The sequence below is a fragment of the Rhipicephalus sanguineus genome, chromosome 1, assembly GCF_013339695.2.
Source record: "Rhipicephalus sanguineus isolate Rsan-2018 chromosome 1, BIME_Rsan_1.4, whole genome shotgun sequence".
In the NCBI taxonomy this organism is placed as follows: domain Eukaryota; kingdom Metazoa; phylum Arthropoda; class Arachnida; order Ixodida; family Ixodidae; genus Rhipicephalus; species Rhipicephalus sanguineus.
In genome coordinates this window covers 1255764-1269602 of record NC_051176.1, presented here as the reverse complement: position 1 = coordinate 1269602, position 13839 = coordinate 1255764, and the positions used below count along the sequence as shown (strand labels likewise).

At 47.6% G+C, this 13839-nt stretch overlaps 1 protein-coding gene across 1 annotated transcript in view; it reads right to left on the bottom strand.

Moving 5' to 3' along the window:
• Positions 1–583: 583 nt before the first annotated feature.
• LOC119389190 (TBC1 domain family member 13) overlaps positions 584–13839 on the bottom strand; it is a gene marked incomplete in the record, with an annotated part of 171605 nt that continues 158349 nt past the window's right edge. Inside the window, 3 exon segments of the mRNA XM_049412039.1 lie at positions 584–748; positions 1354–1411; positions 7462–7543. Of these exon segments, the coding sequence (XP_049267996.1) occupies positions 665–748; positions 1354–1411; positions 7462–7543 (224 nt within the window).

Sequence of the window (13839 nt, the reverse complement as noted above, 5' to 3'; positions counted from 1 at the left end):
ACACGGACACAAGAAAGAAGTCAGGACACCACAAACGGCGTTTGTGGTGTTCTGACTTCTTTCTTGTGTCCGTGTTTGCACGCCCTGTCTTTTTAGAATGAATACTTACCAACTAGCTCAGCTCTCTGTTATTCTAAGCTTCAAATTGTCGCTTGGTCAAACATGGGCCGATCACGGAGGCAGCGCAAAACAAGGTGAGACGCAGAAAGCTTGCAATGCCTCCGATCCTGGGGGCAGTGCAAATTTACCGGTAAATATGAAGGTAAATATGAAGTACAACCAACTGGCCCAAGTTTCCGTTTTGTGGCAGTGCAAAACCACGCTAGGTGCAGAAAAAGAAGAAAATGGCTTTCGCCTTCAAGGCATAAGATCGTCTTAGGCGATTACGTAAGGGACCTGTGAGTTTATTGCTTTTTTTCCAATCGCACTCCTAGCGCTACTTGTCTCTCTCTCTCTCTATTTGTTAATTATAAGTGAACTGATGAAAACTAAAAAATGCTTACAATAGCCTCGTATTAGTGCTCAAGAGAACGTGGAGGAAAGACACTGACTGCAGAGTAACGAAAGAAAACATTTATTGTTGTGGGCGCCGTGAGCATAAGTGGTCGTTGTGGCCTCAAGCAGGAATACAGTAGCTGCTTGTCATGGCAGCTGCTGCACGGCATCAGCTGAATGACAACATGAGGTCTTCCTGCTGGGCGGACAGGGCCTGGGAAATCAGCTCGCTCACATCCATGTCGGGAAAATTCTGCACCACGAGCCGGATCACTCTTTTCATGCGCTGTCCTCAGGCACAACCATAACTAAAATGTGTTTCGCCATACACTTGGTGAATTTTTGGGAATCAGCACACTGAAATTTGTGCCATCCTAACAATTCATTCGGAGTGATTAAGTCTTGTGAATTCACCAGCAACAGTACAGAAACTGCAATGTTCCATGAACTAATTTCAGTTATCCTTTAAGACTTCATATGTATACCTATAATGCCCAGTTCTCTGAGTAATCCTGTTCAAAGTTAAAATATTTTAGTAAGACAAAAAGACAGTCACTACGAATAGTCAATGAAATCCTTCATTTGTGCCCGATATACTACTGCAATGATTGCATAAAAAACGCCACAGAAGACTGACTGCACTAATGCACAGAGAAACCAGAATTCGCAAAATAGGAAGGCGTATAACTGGGGTTCCACACCGTACTTCCTCATAACCTCATGACACGTATTCGTTAGGTGTTGACCTCATTAAAAATGTTTGTTGAACCTGCTTGCTATTAGGATTAGAGAAGCGACCTCAGGCCGCCAAAGCACAAAAGATAGATTTTAAACGGAACCTGCAAATCGCCTGCGTACCTGAAGCAGCTTGATGTTGGAGGGAAAGTCGCCCATCATGAGCTTGTCCCGCAACTTCCTGTTACAAGAAACAAATAGAAAAGTTAAAACAAAAGGCCACACAGTCATTTTTGGACTTCCAATGATCCGAGAGTCTTGTGGCCATTTGTCTCCTTTGAGTGTCAACTCAGTAGCTACTCTCTGAACCGCGTGCTAAAACCAGTTTGACAACTCCTACATAAGTGGAGCCCGTGCAAAGCGAATAATAAATGGTAATGTGCAAGCGAACTCAGTCGCTAGACATTGTGTATATATATATATATATATATATATATTATAAACTTGAGAAAAGTCACAGTTTCGGCGAAACAATGAATGCGATAGCAAGAAAAGCGGCCGGTGATGGACGCGCTGCTACGCTGCAAAAACATCTGCCCCCCCGGCAGCAACTACCGCGCGAGGAGACAGCGGAACGGCAAGGTTCTCCCTGCGCAAATATTAGAAGAAGCGAGCGAGCTGGCCGACGACCTTTAAATGCGCCCGTTGAGCTCCTCGCCCCATCTCTCTGGTAATATAGAAACGTCTATAAGCACCTACCGTCTCAGTGTCCTGCCAGTGGTAAAGGGTGTGTATATAATGCTCGCCATTAGCTACCTAAAGGATCTGCGCTTTGTGGCGTAGTGGTTAGCGCCACGCGCTTCGGAGAGAGAGGTCGCTGGTTGGATTTCGCGCTTCGGAAGCATTTTTCTCAATTATTTTTCTTAAGGACTTATATACATACTTATACATATACGGTGCATGACGGCGGCGGAAAAAAACCAGCGAGACTGTCCATATAATTGCTATCGCAATAAAAGAAAGCACATTACTCTAATTTGAAGAGTGCAAGTTAGACTTGGTACCCCTTCGTACTTCCACTTGGAAACAGCACAAATGGGTTGAGGCTACTGTGCTTTAAAAGTGAATTTTACACGTTCCCGTAACCACTTTTGTTGACAATCATAATGTGCACATAATTAGTAAAAAAGATTTTAAAGCAACTTGGAGCATAAATTACACAACTACGATATCCACGCATGTGCAGCTACAATAACAAACAACACAGTCATCAAGTGTGCTTGTGGCCTGAAATGTAATATCAGGTTTGACACGTAATCTTTAAAGGAGGCACTGACACATTTTTTAAGTTGTAGAAACTCTGCCAACACACTTCTCACACAAAGCAAGACCCCACTGAACGTGTATGAAGGTCAGACACACTCAAAATATGTTCATTTCAAAGTAATGCTATCTCAAACTGCCAGACCTGGCATCATATTGTGATGTCATAACATGGCGAAACATTCCATACATTGTGTAGCAGGGCACTAAAAATGATGATGCCGCTAAGCAATAAACAAGACTGTTGCATATGTTTTTCTGGACTGCACTTTTGCAGGCCATCTGCAGAATCAGAGGAACAGAGACAGCCACTATATCATGACATAATGTGTCCACTTCCTGGGCATTCGAAACTGGTGCTCATGAAAGCGTACTATAGTAACTTACCTAGGGTGCCCTGACGATTGCTAGTTTTAGAGCGATAGCTTTACTCTTGCTGGTACAAACCCAGAAGACGACTTTGTGCATACATTTGACCTTCAAGCTCAGCCCACATCAATTTCCTCCTTGCACATGCGTCGTCATAGCAATGGACATGAGCAGTTCTTTTCCATGCACCCCTCTCCATCGTTTGGTGAGAGCCATGAGCTGACAGGTGCCTCAAGGCCTCAACTCCTGTCACTTGACTCCCGTGTTGGCAAATACGAAGACCAATATGGTTGCTGCATGGGGGTGCCAACGCACGAGACACTACCGCGGCATACTACCGCCACAATAGTTTCTGCTATCGCTCACTGACTATCAAAATATGTATACATGAGATTAGGTCCAGGGATGCAAGAGCCGAAATAGGATTTGGAGCAATTTTTGGAGCAGCAAAATGTTGCTTTTGGAGCCCAAAAATCGAAATTTGGAGCAGGTTACGAAAAAAAAAACCTGAATTTTTTAGCCCGATATCCCAAATTTGGAGCAGCTATAACAAAAAAGGCTTATTTTTAGAAAAAAAAAAACAAAAATATGTAAAAACCATTCAACATCAGCTAATTTGTGCACAGTGCACGTCAACACTGCTATTTCAATAAAAGCAATCTGTTGAGCCACCCCACAGTGCGAACAAAAACTAAGTCCACATTAGCATTCGCAGGACCTGTCAAATAATTCCAGCGGCACTGGAAATGCTGTGGACCTGCGAACCTGGCAACCTGGAAATTTGGGAGATTCGTAAAGCAGAAGCAAGTGGGGCGGAGCGAAAAAAAAAACTGGCATACGCTTTTGTCTATTGTTTTCTCAGAGGCCGCAGAAACGCCATACACAGCAGCTCCAAATGATTGCCAATAATTTTTTAGACGTCAGCGATCATACTAGTACTCGTAATTACACGGGAACCTGCACGAATGCGTAATTAAGGAGCAAAATGTGCTGTGTCCTAGCACTAATAGCCCCTTCTAAATCTCAGTATGCTTTTCCGCAGGACACCAGTGTACTGCGGCAAAAGTGGCTTAAAAAAGCGTTCTGCACGCAATAAAATAAGCATCAGGAAATTTGAGAAGTACTGTCCTTTTCTATTGCGATAGCAACTATATGGACACTCTCGACGAGTTTTTGCCGTCATCTCCCGTATAAAGTCCAAATTGATAACATATCCCTGTGCATAGTATGTCCTACCGCGGGTGAAAGCGCGCGAATGCGGGTGACGAACGCCGCTGAAGCAGACATCAAACGAGCCAGCCCATTTCCGTTGCCCGGAAGGCGTATGCGATAATACCACTCCGCTCAGGAAGCCTGCCATCAAAGCATAGAGGAAACGCCCCGCCCGTCTTCAACGAGCATGAAAAGACGCGAGGGGGGGGGGGTGGCTGTCGCTAGAGTAGCAACTTTGAACTTTGATTCTTAGGCCGCGGTTGCGATGCTGGCGCGCGCGCTATCTCGGTAGCCATCAGCGGGCGGCTCGTATATCCTGCTACGTGCTGCGCTCTCAATGCGAAGATACTGTGCAGAAAGAGCATATTTCCCTGGAGCGGCCGTATTCTCTTACACCAACGTTTTGTAGTTACGCGAGATCGGATACAAAAAGAGTTTGCTGCCAGCCTCACTTCGTATAACATTACAATTTGTTGCTATCGCATTCATTGCTTCATCCTTGCGGTGAAGCTGACTTTTCTTTTCTTTCGCGAGGGGTTAGGGTCTGCGCGTCTGTATTGGATGACGATGCCCACACAGCAGATGACCAACGCGGCCTCCATTTCTTGCTCAAATTTGCGCACTGAGAAAAATTTTAAGCTGGTCGGGCATTTTGGCGCAGTGTGGCGCAATTTTAACCAATTTCACGGTTTTGGCTCAGCTTGGCGCAAAAATAAGAAATTGTATCAAATTGGCGCAAGTGGAGCAGCTGTTGCATCCCTGTTAGGTCTGTACTTCAACAGAGTAGAATACTTCTCCTAAATGTTCCATTTAACACTTTCGTGACCACGTCTATTTCCATCGTTAGCATAGTAAGATGACTTCAACTTAAAATGTTGATGCTATCTGAGCGCTTCTGGACAGCTAACGCAATCCAAAGGGTAAAAGAGCATGTTTTTTATCAGTTTCACTAATGAGTATCTTTTTTCCGCTGCGGGGAGATTTTTAAAGCTCGTTCGCAGTCGGGTAGGTGCGCGCTCGTTTCAGACATGGCGTCGACATCGCTCACGGGTGCTCCTCGAAAATGGCGAATTTCGACGGATTCCGATGACTCTGAACGGTAACCTCTGGATGAACAAATACGTACACATTAAAAGCCGCAAACACAAGCGCTGTGTGGATGATGGTAGCAGCATCATCATCATTTTTATGATGCTGCTACCATCATCATCAAAAAAAAGGATAACTTATTTTTAGGTCTGGCTGTCCCATGCCGCCAATTTCCCATAGGGTGGGTGCCCTCCCAAGCGACTATGAAGTTCGTTCTGCCGAGCACCAGGCCGGAAGTGCGCTTGTCCCTATTTTACCAGTAGGTACCGGGCGGCAGCAATTCTCTGCCTCCCACAGCAGCGGCGGATGCTCAACTATTTCACCAAGGCTGTGGTGGGTTAAGGTGCACCCAGGGGCCTTACAGAACCTTATGGGGCCACCTTTCGAGATGAGTACCCATTAACAACCGAGCGCCAGGTAGGTGTACTCTTCTACCCTTTTGGAAAAACCGGTGGGTTCCTGGTCGGCACTAGGAATGGAACCCGGCACCTTCCACATTGGAAGCGGACGCTCAACCATGGAGCCACCGCTGCGGTTATCCACACAGACGCAAACACAAGCGCTGGATGATGGTAGCAGCACAGACACGGAGGACGCCTTCGATTCGTCAGACTTCAGTACGGACGGCGAAAGTGTGTCAAATCGCCCCGGAACATCAGCAGCCATCCGCCGGGAAGTTTCGTCCTCTCCTCGGGCCGGTTTATCGCTGCCGTGCGTCGACGTAAACATAACCGGTGCGTACAGCTCTTATCTGAGGGGTGACAATTTCATTCGGGCGGGAGCATTTGGCGCCGGTTGCAGAAAGAGCGGAGTTCTCACAGCGAAAACGCCGCGGGGCGGACTTTGACCCAGCGCTCTGGAGTGCTGCGCGGTGGCTTTTTCATGCTGTCTTTCACCGCAGAAGCCGTCAGAGAGAAATGCAAACACACAGGTATGTGTGGATGCATATTTTCGAAAAGCCAACGTACAGTGACAGGGACGGATTCTGGAGGGAGGTTACTGAAGAGGAGATGCGGAAGTTCGTCGGACTTCCGGTGTACATGGTTCCAAGTCCCGCGCCTGCATTGCTGTTGGCGTCGACGACACATATTTCCAGGCATTCGTCCACCGTCAGTGATGCCGCAGCAAAAGTTCAAGGCGTTGCTTGCCTTCTTCAGTGTGTCGGTTCCGGAGAAGACGACCGTCACATCCCACGGGACGCTTCACCGCGTGTCTTCTCTATTGCAACACATGAACGATTCTTCTGCGCTCTTTTCTCAACCACGTCAGAACCTTTCCGTGGATGAAAGAATGGTGCAATCTGACGGTTGATATGGTATTCGGCAGTATACGAGGGACAAAGTGCTCAAATGAAGGTACAACTTATGGGATTCGGAACAGGCTACACTGTCCATTTCAACGAATACATGGGAAGGCGCCTCGGGGTCCCCAGCACCAACCGCAAAATTTGAAAAATACCAGAACTGCAAACTACGCTAGCAAAGTTGAGTAGAAACAAAAATGCTTTTTGCGAAACATGTGTAGCCAGCCTTTGTTTCACTGCGTCGAGAAACGGCTTCGCACGGTAGCATGATAGGCACTAGTGTCTATATTTTTGTATGTATGTAAAAAACCTTCGTACTTACAGAGCTTATATTTGCACTATTATTATATAAGCACTTTGCATTCAAAACGTATATATCGATTTTTTTAACGTTTACTCTGTGCAGGGTAGTATCGATGTTTTTACAATTTCTTTTCTTTTTAATGCACTTTTATTTGTTTGATAATCCTCTGATAATATTCGAAATAAAGCTGCTGTTAGAAATTAACATTGTTAGAAAGAACAATTCTTCCTCTATGATTTGATACCATACAGTTTAGCATCATCAATTTCTGTGGCAGGAAAAAAATATTTCCTGGACTACCCAAAAACAACCAATTTTTCCGTGGTCCCGAAAGTGTCAATGTCACATTATCAAGCAACCAGTTATCAGAGAAACCAAGTGAAGTTGGAAGCCGCATGAAGTTAAAATAAGGCACCTAAGGAAAGCTCCTTAAAGACTGCAGTGCAAAAGACTTGGGCTATTCAGGTTCAATAAATGCTCATTTATTTCTGGCGTGATTACGAGGCAAGCCGTAGTGGGGAGACTCCGGATTAACATGGGCCACCTGAGGTTCTTCAGCATGCATCTAAGTACACCGGTGTTCTTCACCTTTCAACCCCACCTATATGCGGCCAACGTGGCTCCCAATCCAACCTTGTCCGCTACATCATCACCCCAGGTGGCCTCAAAGGCAAAAAGAGTGGCCACTCACGAAAGCATGGCATAGCAGAGGTAGATGAGAAAAGTGAACCTCTGGGGATCGGCAAACAAGGAATCCCAGATCCGCAGCACATCTGCATAAAACAAACACATTCAGAGCTCCAATCTGCAATTCAATGTACACATTATTAACAGACATTTTTGTAGCGCTTAAGCACAATCACAAAGGAGAGACACACATGGCGACGGGACAGGAACTAACTCACAGCTTAATACAGACTAGGAAGGTGTGGCACATATATACTATTCCCAATGCGCATCATCAACATCGCACATGCCATAGGGGGCGTATCAAAGCGAAGATTTAAAGAAGCTGTGGTCCGCGTTATACAGTGAAACGGACGTTTGACTGACACAATCACAATTTTTCTCTTTTATGTGTATGTGAAATGCCTCGAGAAGTCCACGCGCCGTTTGATCTTTACTTCTGCCAAGGGCCCTCACATCATAGAACCTCGGCTCACAAGAGCAGGGTTTAAATGCGCCGAAAGGTGCACAGTAAAATTCTTTAAATGGTTCGCGTGTTCCCTCATGCGGTCATTTACGCATCTGCCCGTTTCCTACGTAGAACAAATGGGTAGATGCATAAATGACTGCATGAGGGAACACGTGAACAATTTAAAATATTTTACTGCGCACCTTTCGGCGCATTTCAAAACCTGCTCTTGTGAGCCGAGGTTCTATGATGTGAGGACCCTTGGCAGAAGTTAAGATCAAACGGCGCATGGACTTCTCGAGGCATTTCACATACACATAAAAGAGAAAAATTGTGATTGTGTCAGTCAAACGTCCGTTTCACTGTATAACGCGGACCACAGCTTCTTTAAATCTTCGCTTTGATACGCCCCCTATGGCATGTGCGATGTTGATGGTATATATGTGCCACACCTTCCTAGTCTGTATTAAGCTGTGAGACATGTGTTTCTTCCTTTTGTGATTGTGCTTAAGCGCTACAAAAATGTCTGTTAGCGAGTACCAACTCGCCCAGAAACATGTTCTTCTACACATTATTAATATTAACTTTGTCTTGTGGATGGAATACAAGGCATATAACAGCTGATAATACCACATAGTGTGATGAGTTCACCCACAAAGAAATTCATTGCAACGAAGGTGCCCTTAAAGGGGCACTGAGACAAAATTTCGCAGGGCGAGATAACCTGTGGGATTGATTCCCATGAACATGCGTATATCATCTGCAAAATATCAACAGCGAATATGGCTTGAAAAGTATTATATATGAATGTTGAATAGTGAAACACACAGCGCGAAACTACGACGGGGACACAGGAAGCAAACACACACAGCGTGTCCCCGTAGTAGTTTCGCGCTGTGTGTCTCACTATGCTACACGAACATGCCCAAATTCGCTCTATGAATGTTCAAGTTCGCATGTGCGATCCAGCCGTATACGCCGCACCTCGCAGCATTGACACTACTTCCCCGACGTCACCATGCTGCGGCCGGTACAACAAGTTATGATGACGTCATAGTCAGCATTTCTCTTTTGCTGCGTTTGCGCGAGCAGACTATTTTTCGGCGGCTGCTCGCAATTCTGTGGCTGCGGCGCACGCGTTGAATGTTGTTTGGCGACACTGCTTTCTCATTTCCTGTTCGAAAGGACTTCTTGATGCGGATCGTGCGGAAGTGCATCACAGTCCTGTGTGCTGACGTTATAAATAACGAGGACCCGTGGTCTTAGATGTTTTTACTGTTCAAGGGCTAGCTCCGAATCCTACTTCGTTCTCTTCCCTCTCGCGCCTCTCCCCGAGCCCATGCCCCACTTCTTTATTTTCAACATCCTCCGAGGGGACGGGACGAACGTGACGTAGGTTGTTTCGTTTCTGACAACATGCACAACCTATGTACAGGGCTTCAGAACGCGGTCCGGTTCAAGGCGAACGAAACAAGGTCTCTCCCATCCAAAGTCGGCAATGCATGGCAGTGTAAACGATGTCACTCGATGGCAGAAGCGTTCTCTCCTTGCACCACTGCCGCGCCTCTCATGTAAATCTGCGATGAACATCGGTCCGGGACGCAGCGTGTCGATCTGGCATGGAAATGGTGTGCGCGTTTCCATCTCCGACGTTTCCATCCCGGCAAGACACTGCTGTTGTGCTCCGCATTCGGGTTCTCCTGCAGACACTTTGCCACAGCGTATTGCCGTGGTGTTCTTCACGAAGTGCCTGTATGTCTGCAGCGCCTTTCGCGTCTGTGGCACGAACTATGCATCATCACGAACTTGGAGACGGATGTCGAGATGGACGCATCTCAGTACGTGGCTGTTCCTCTGCTCCCAGGGATTAAGCTCGTTGAGGTGCTCGTGTGCATGGATCGCGCTGTTTTGCTTCGGCGCCTCTTGCAGTGCACTGCACTTCACTTCCGGAGGCAGAAGCAGTGCTTTCTCTTCTTTGCCTACGTGATCAACTTGTTTGGTCACAACCTTTTCTAGTTCCACGAAGCTGAGCGGAACAAAATCCTGACGTCCAGGCTGCGCATCCAACGATGAGGACACCACAGGAAGCACAGCGGGACTGTTAGCTTCACCGACCAGCAGATGGGAGGAGTCGTCGTTGCGGGTGGGCAAGCTATCGGCAGGGATACGAGGCTCCGGAATCATGAAATGCTCTTGGTAACATCCAGCTTGTCTGCTCAGACAAGGCTCAAACATATCGAGTTCTTGTGTTTTCTTTGGCATCCGGTTCTCAATACCAATCGTGTCGAGGCGCCACATAGCCGATTCGTCGCACTCGACACCAGCTGACATGAGGAGGGCAGAAGTCGTTGTAGCCTCGTGAGGTGAACTTGTTCCCTGTACGGTCCACCCAAAAGACGTTTCGACCGCAGTGAGTTCCTCATTGAGGCGATCGATGCTTCCGGTGGCAACCTTCCAGCAAGCGTCTGAGCCAATCAAGATGCTGATGTCATCTGGGTGCCAAGTCTCTGGATCGAACAGATCCGCAGCATCGTGTTTCCTGGCGCACAACAGCTCGAGCACTTCAGTGTCCAGCAGTGGACTTGTCGCGGAGCATACCTCAGGTACCTCTAGTGCTTCCAACGTAACGGTGCTGTCGTTGAATCGTCCACGCAGCGTGACGGAAACGCGTTGACAGCGCAATTTATGCCGCAGCTTTGCATTTCCGAACGTCACCAATGATAGCTCTTCGATGCCAAGGGCTCTACACCGCAATCTCTTTGCAACATCGGTGCGGATAAACGAACGCTGGCTGCCGCTGTCCAGCATCACACGCACCAGGAGTCGTCGTGGTCCGCTCTCCGCCCAAACACGACCTGTCTGAAGCAGCACTGACTTGGCTCCCTTTTCACCAGTTGAGGCCGTGGTTACTGTCGGTGGAGTAGTGCCAGACCTAACCAGCTGCTCAGTCGTTCTTGGAGAAGCGGTCATTGCGACAGCGCGTGACAATTCGCAGAGGACCGTTAGGTGTCGGCGTCGGCACTTGTTACACGTGAGATTCCGGGAAACTCGGCAAAATTGCGCGACATGATTGCGCGTTCCGCACCTGTAGCAGCAACGAGAGTTGCGCAACCTGGCTTTTTTCTCTTCGACAGACATGTCAGCTGTGCATTCTGCGAGGCTGTGAGCTCTGCTGTTGCACAGTACGCAAGACAGAGTGCGCTGCTGTAGGGACTCCGTCGCAACCAGCGCAGATGCTGATGGAATGGCATGTGCAGATCTCGTCGGCGAATTCATGTCATCATGTACCATGGTCGAGTGGCAAGGATGCGACGACGGCGCTGCTTGCTTTCCTTCTTCGCGCACTTCGACCTGGATTTTCAAAAAAGACAAAATGTCGGTCGCCTTGTGGGTTCTTGCTTCAGGGGTTGTGTGCTCAGCTGATGCGTCACCATCCTGGGTGCTCTCCTCTTTCTTCTTTTGTCGGTACAATATAGCCAAGTCTTCTGGCAAGCACCTCATCAGGACGCGATTAAGCACCACAGTGTACTGATCAGGTGGCACACCCAGGCCTTCGAGCGCACTTACGCGGAAACGCACGGCGTCATGCAACATCCGAAGCTACTCCACTTCCTTGGAACTCCTTACCGGGGACAGTGCAAGAAGCTGGTCGATGTGCTCGTTCACTAGTTCTTGTCGGCCGAAGCGCTCTTTCAATGTCTTCACAGCAATGTCGTAGTTGTTGTCGGCCAGCCTGATGCCCTCGATCGCTCGCTTGGCTGCTCCCCTCAGGTATGTCAGTAAATACTTGAATTTCTCGATCGGTGGCAGGTCTATATTATTGTGAATGGTGGCGCTGTAGTGGTCCCAGAATTCTTGCCACTGACGTAAATCGCCGGCATACGTCGGGACTTGAAGCGTCGGAAGTGCGACAGACCGGTAACGTGGCGTACTGACTGGTCCTTGCGGCGCCTCAGCAGATGCGATGTTGCTCTGGGTGGCTGCTACCCGGTCGCCATTGGGTCGACTCCTAGACGGTTCGCTGAGATGAGTCGACTGTTCTCGCTGAGACAAGAAGAACTGCGCGTCAGCTATCGCGTACAGAATCTTATCGTGGTAGTCGGTTGCACCCTCGACTTCGGTTTCAATAGCTTCATCTTCCGTGAGGTCGAGAACGTCCTTGTCTAGCTGGCGGAGTTCAGTTTCCTTAGCCTTCAAAACGGCGACTTGCCTGTTGACCTCGCGCGCCTCGGTGTCGGGGTCCTGCAGTAGTCCTGTCAGGAGCGTAATATTTCGTGAGACGCTGGCCCTGACAGTCCCACGCACCTTCCGAAGACGCTCGGCCGAAGTCATGGCAGTCCCGGAATGACCACTCCCGGGTTTCACGGCCCCAAATATAAATAACGAGGACCCGTGGTCTTAGATGTTTTTACTGTTCAAGGGCTAGCTCCGAATCCTACTTCGTTCTCTTCCCTCTCGCGCCTCTCCCCGAGCCCATGACCCACTTCTTTATTTTCAACAGACGTCGTCAAGCATTGCACACGCAGGTGTTGATAGTTGTTCCTGCTGGCTTGTCATTTCTTGGAGCTCTCTGAAACCGAAACTGAGACTGGTCGGTAATGAGGAGCCTGTAATTAATTATCTGCCGCACGCTGCAGCAATGTGCCGTGTTATGACTACAGGCCCCCAGCAACACATTTCAGCAAAAAAACGCGAGGCCAACATTTTTGTGCCACTACCCCTTTAAAAAAAGACTTCATTGGAATAGATATGAGAGTGAGTGAGTGAGTGAGTGAGTGAATAACTTTATTCAGTTCCTGCAGGTTTCCGGGCTGCGTTCCCGCCTAGGAGCCGGCCGAGAGACCGTGTCTCTCAGCAGCTTCCTTGGCCTGCTGGATCGCCCAGAGTTGATGGTCTAGTCCTGAGCTGAGCAACGCGGCCCGCCAACGCATCCGAAGGTCCTCATTGGAGGCCGCGTCCCTAGTTTTCCGAATTAGTGCTGGACACTCCCAGAGAATATGCGTTAGTGTGAGATGCTGAAAAATATTTAGGAAGTTTATGTGTCAATTCAATCAGCATTAATTACATTTTTGGCATTTTTAAACAAGGCTATGATAAGATGATTGAGACATGCCATCGTGGGGTTCATTTTTACCACACGAGGGCTCAGTGCATGGATCACATATTCTACCAGAGCACATTAAATTAGGGCAGTTTTATCTCCATTTACGCAGAATTTGACCATCTAGAACATTGCAGCATTTTTTTATGCATGTGTGCCTGCACACACACACACACTTTGGTACCGCACAGCAGCGGGAACTATGCTTCGAAGAAATGACACGTATTGTCGTTCATTCTACAGGGTGTTTTTTTAGACTATACAAATGTTTTTAACTAAGAATGCTATGACAGTCAGGCACCTGATGTCTTTGCACACAAACTCTACGTCAAGGCAGAAATACATTGCCGCACCTAAAGTTGTGCTTAAATAATTAATTAGCAAGAACTCCTTAAAGAAAGAGTAAAGAGAAACAATGAATAGGTTTAGATCGATAAATTGTACTCCGAGAATTCTAATGTCGCTAATTTCGCCACCATAGGTTTATTAGTGGGGAGAAAATCAACTTCAAAGTTTCATTTTTAAATTTCGCGCCCAAGTCTCTCCGCGTGACATCACGCATTTCAAAGTGTATTATCGTATTTTGGCGCCATTGGCTCCGCAAAATTACCCCAAACTTGCTATGTTAAGTCTGTGGCCCCCTCAGAGGACAATGTACTTCATTATTACCGACTAGGGACTACGTAGTCCCTAGTAGACGCCGTCAAAACGTGACGTCACGGCGAATAGTGCGGAAACTTCAAGGTGGCGTCGCCACCCACATTTTGTTTTTGCGCGTTTTCTCGCTTACTAAGCGTCTTCTCACAGAAAGCGTGGTGTTTTTGGTATCGTGA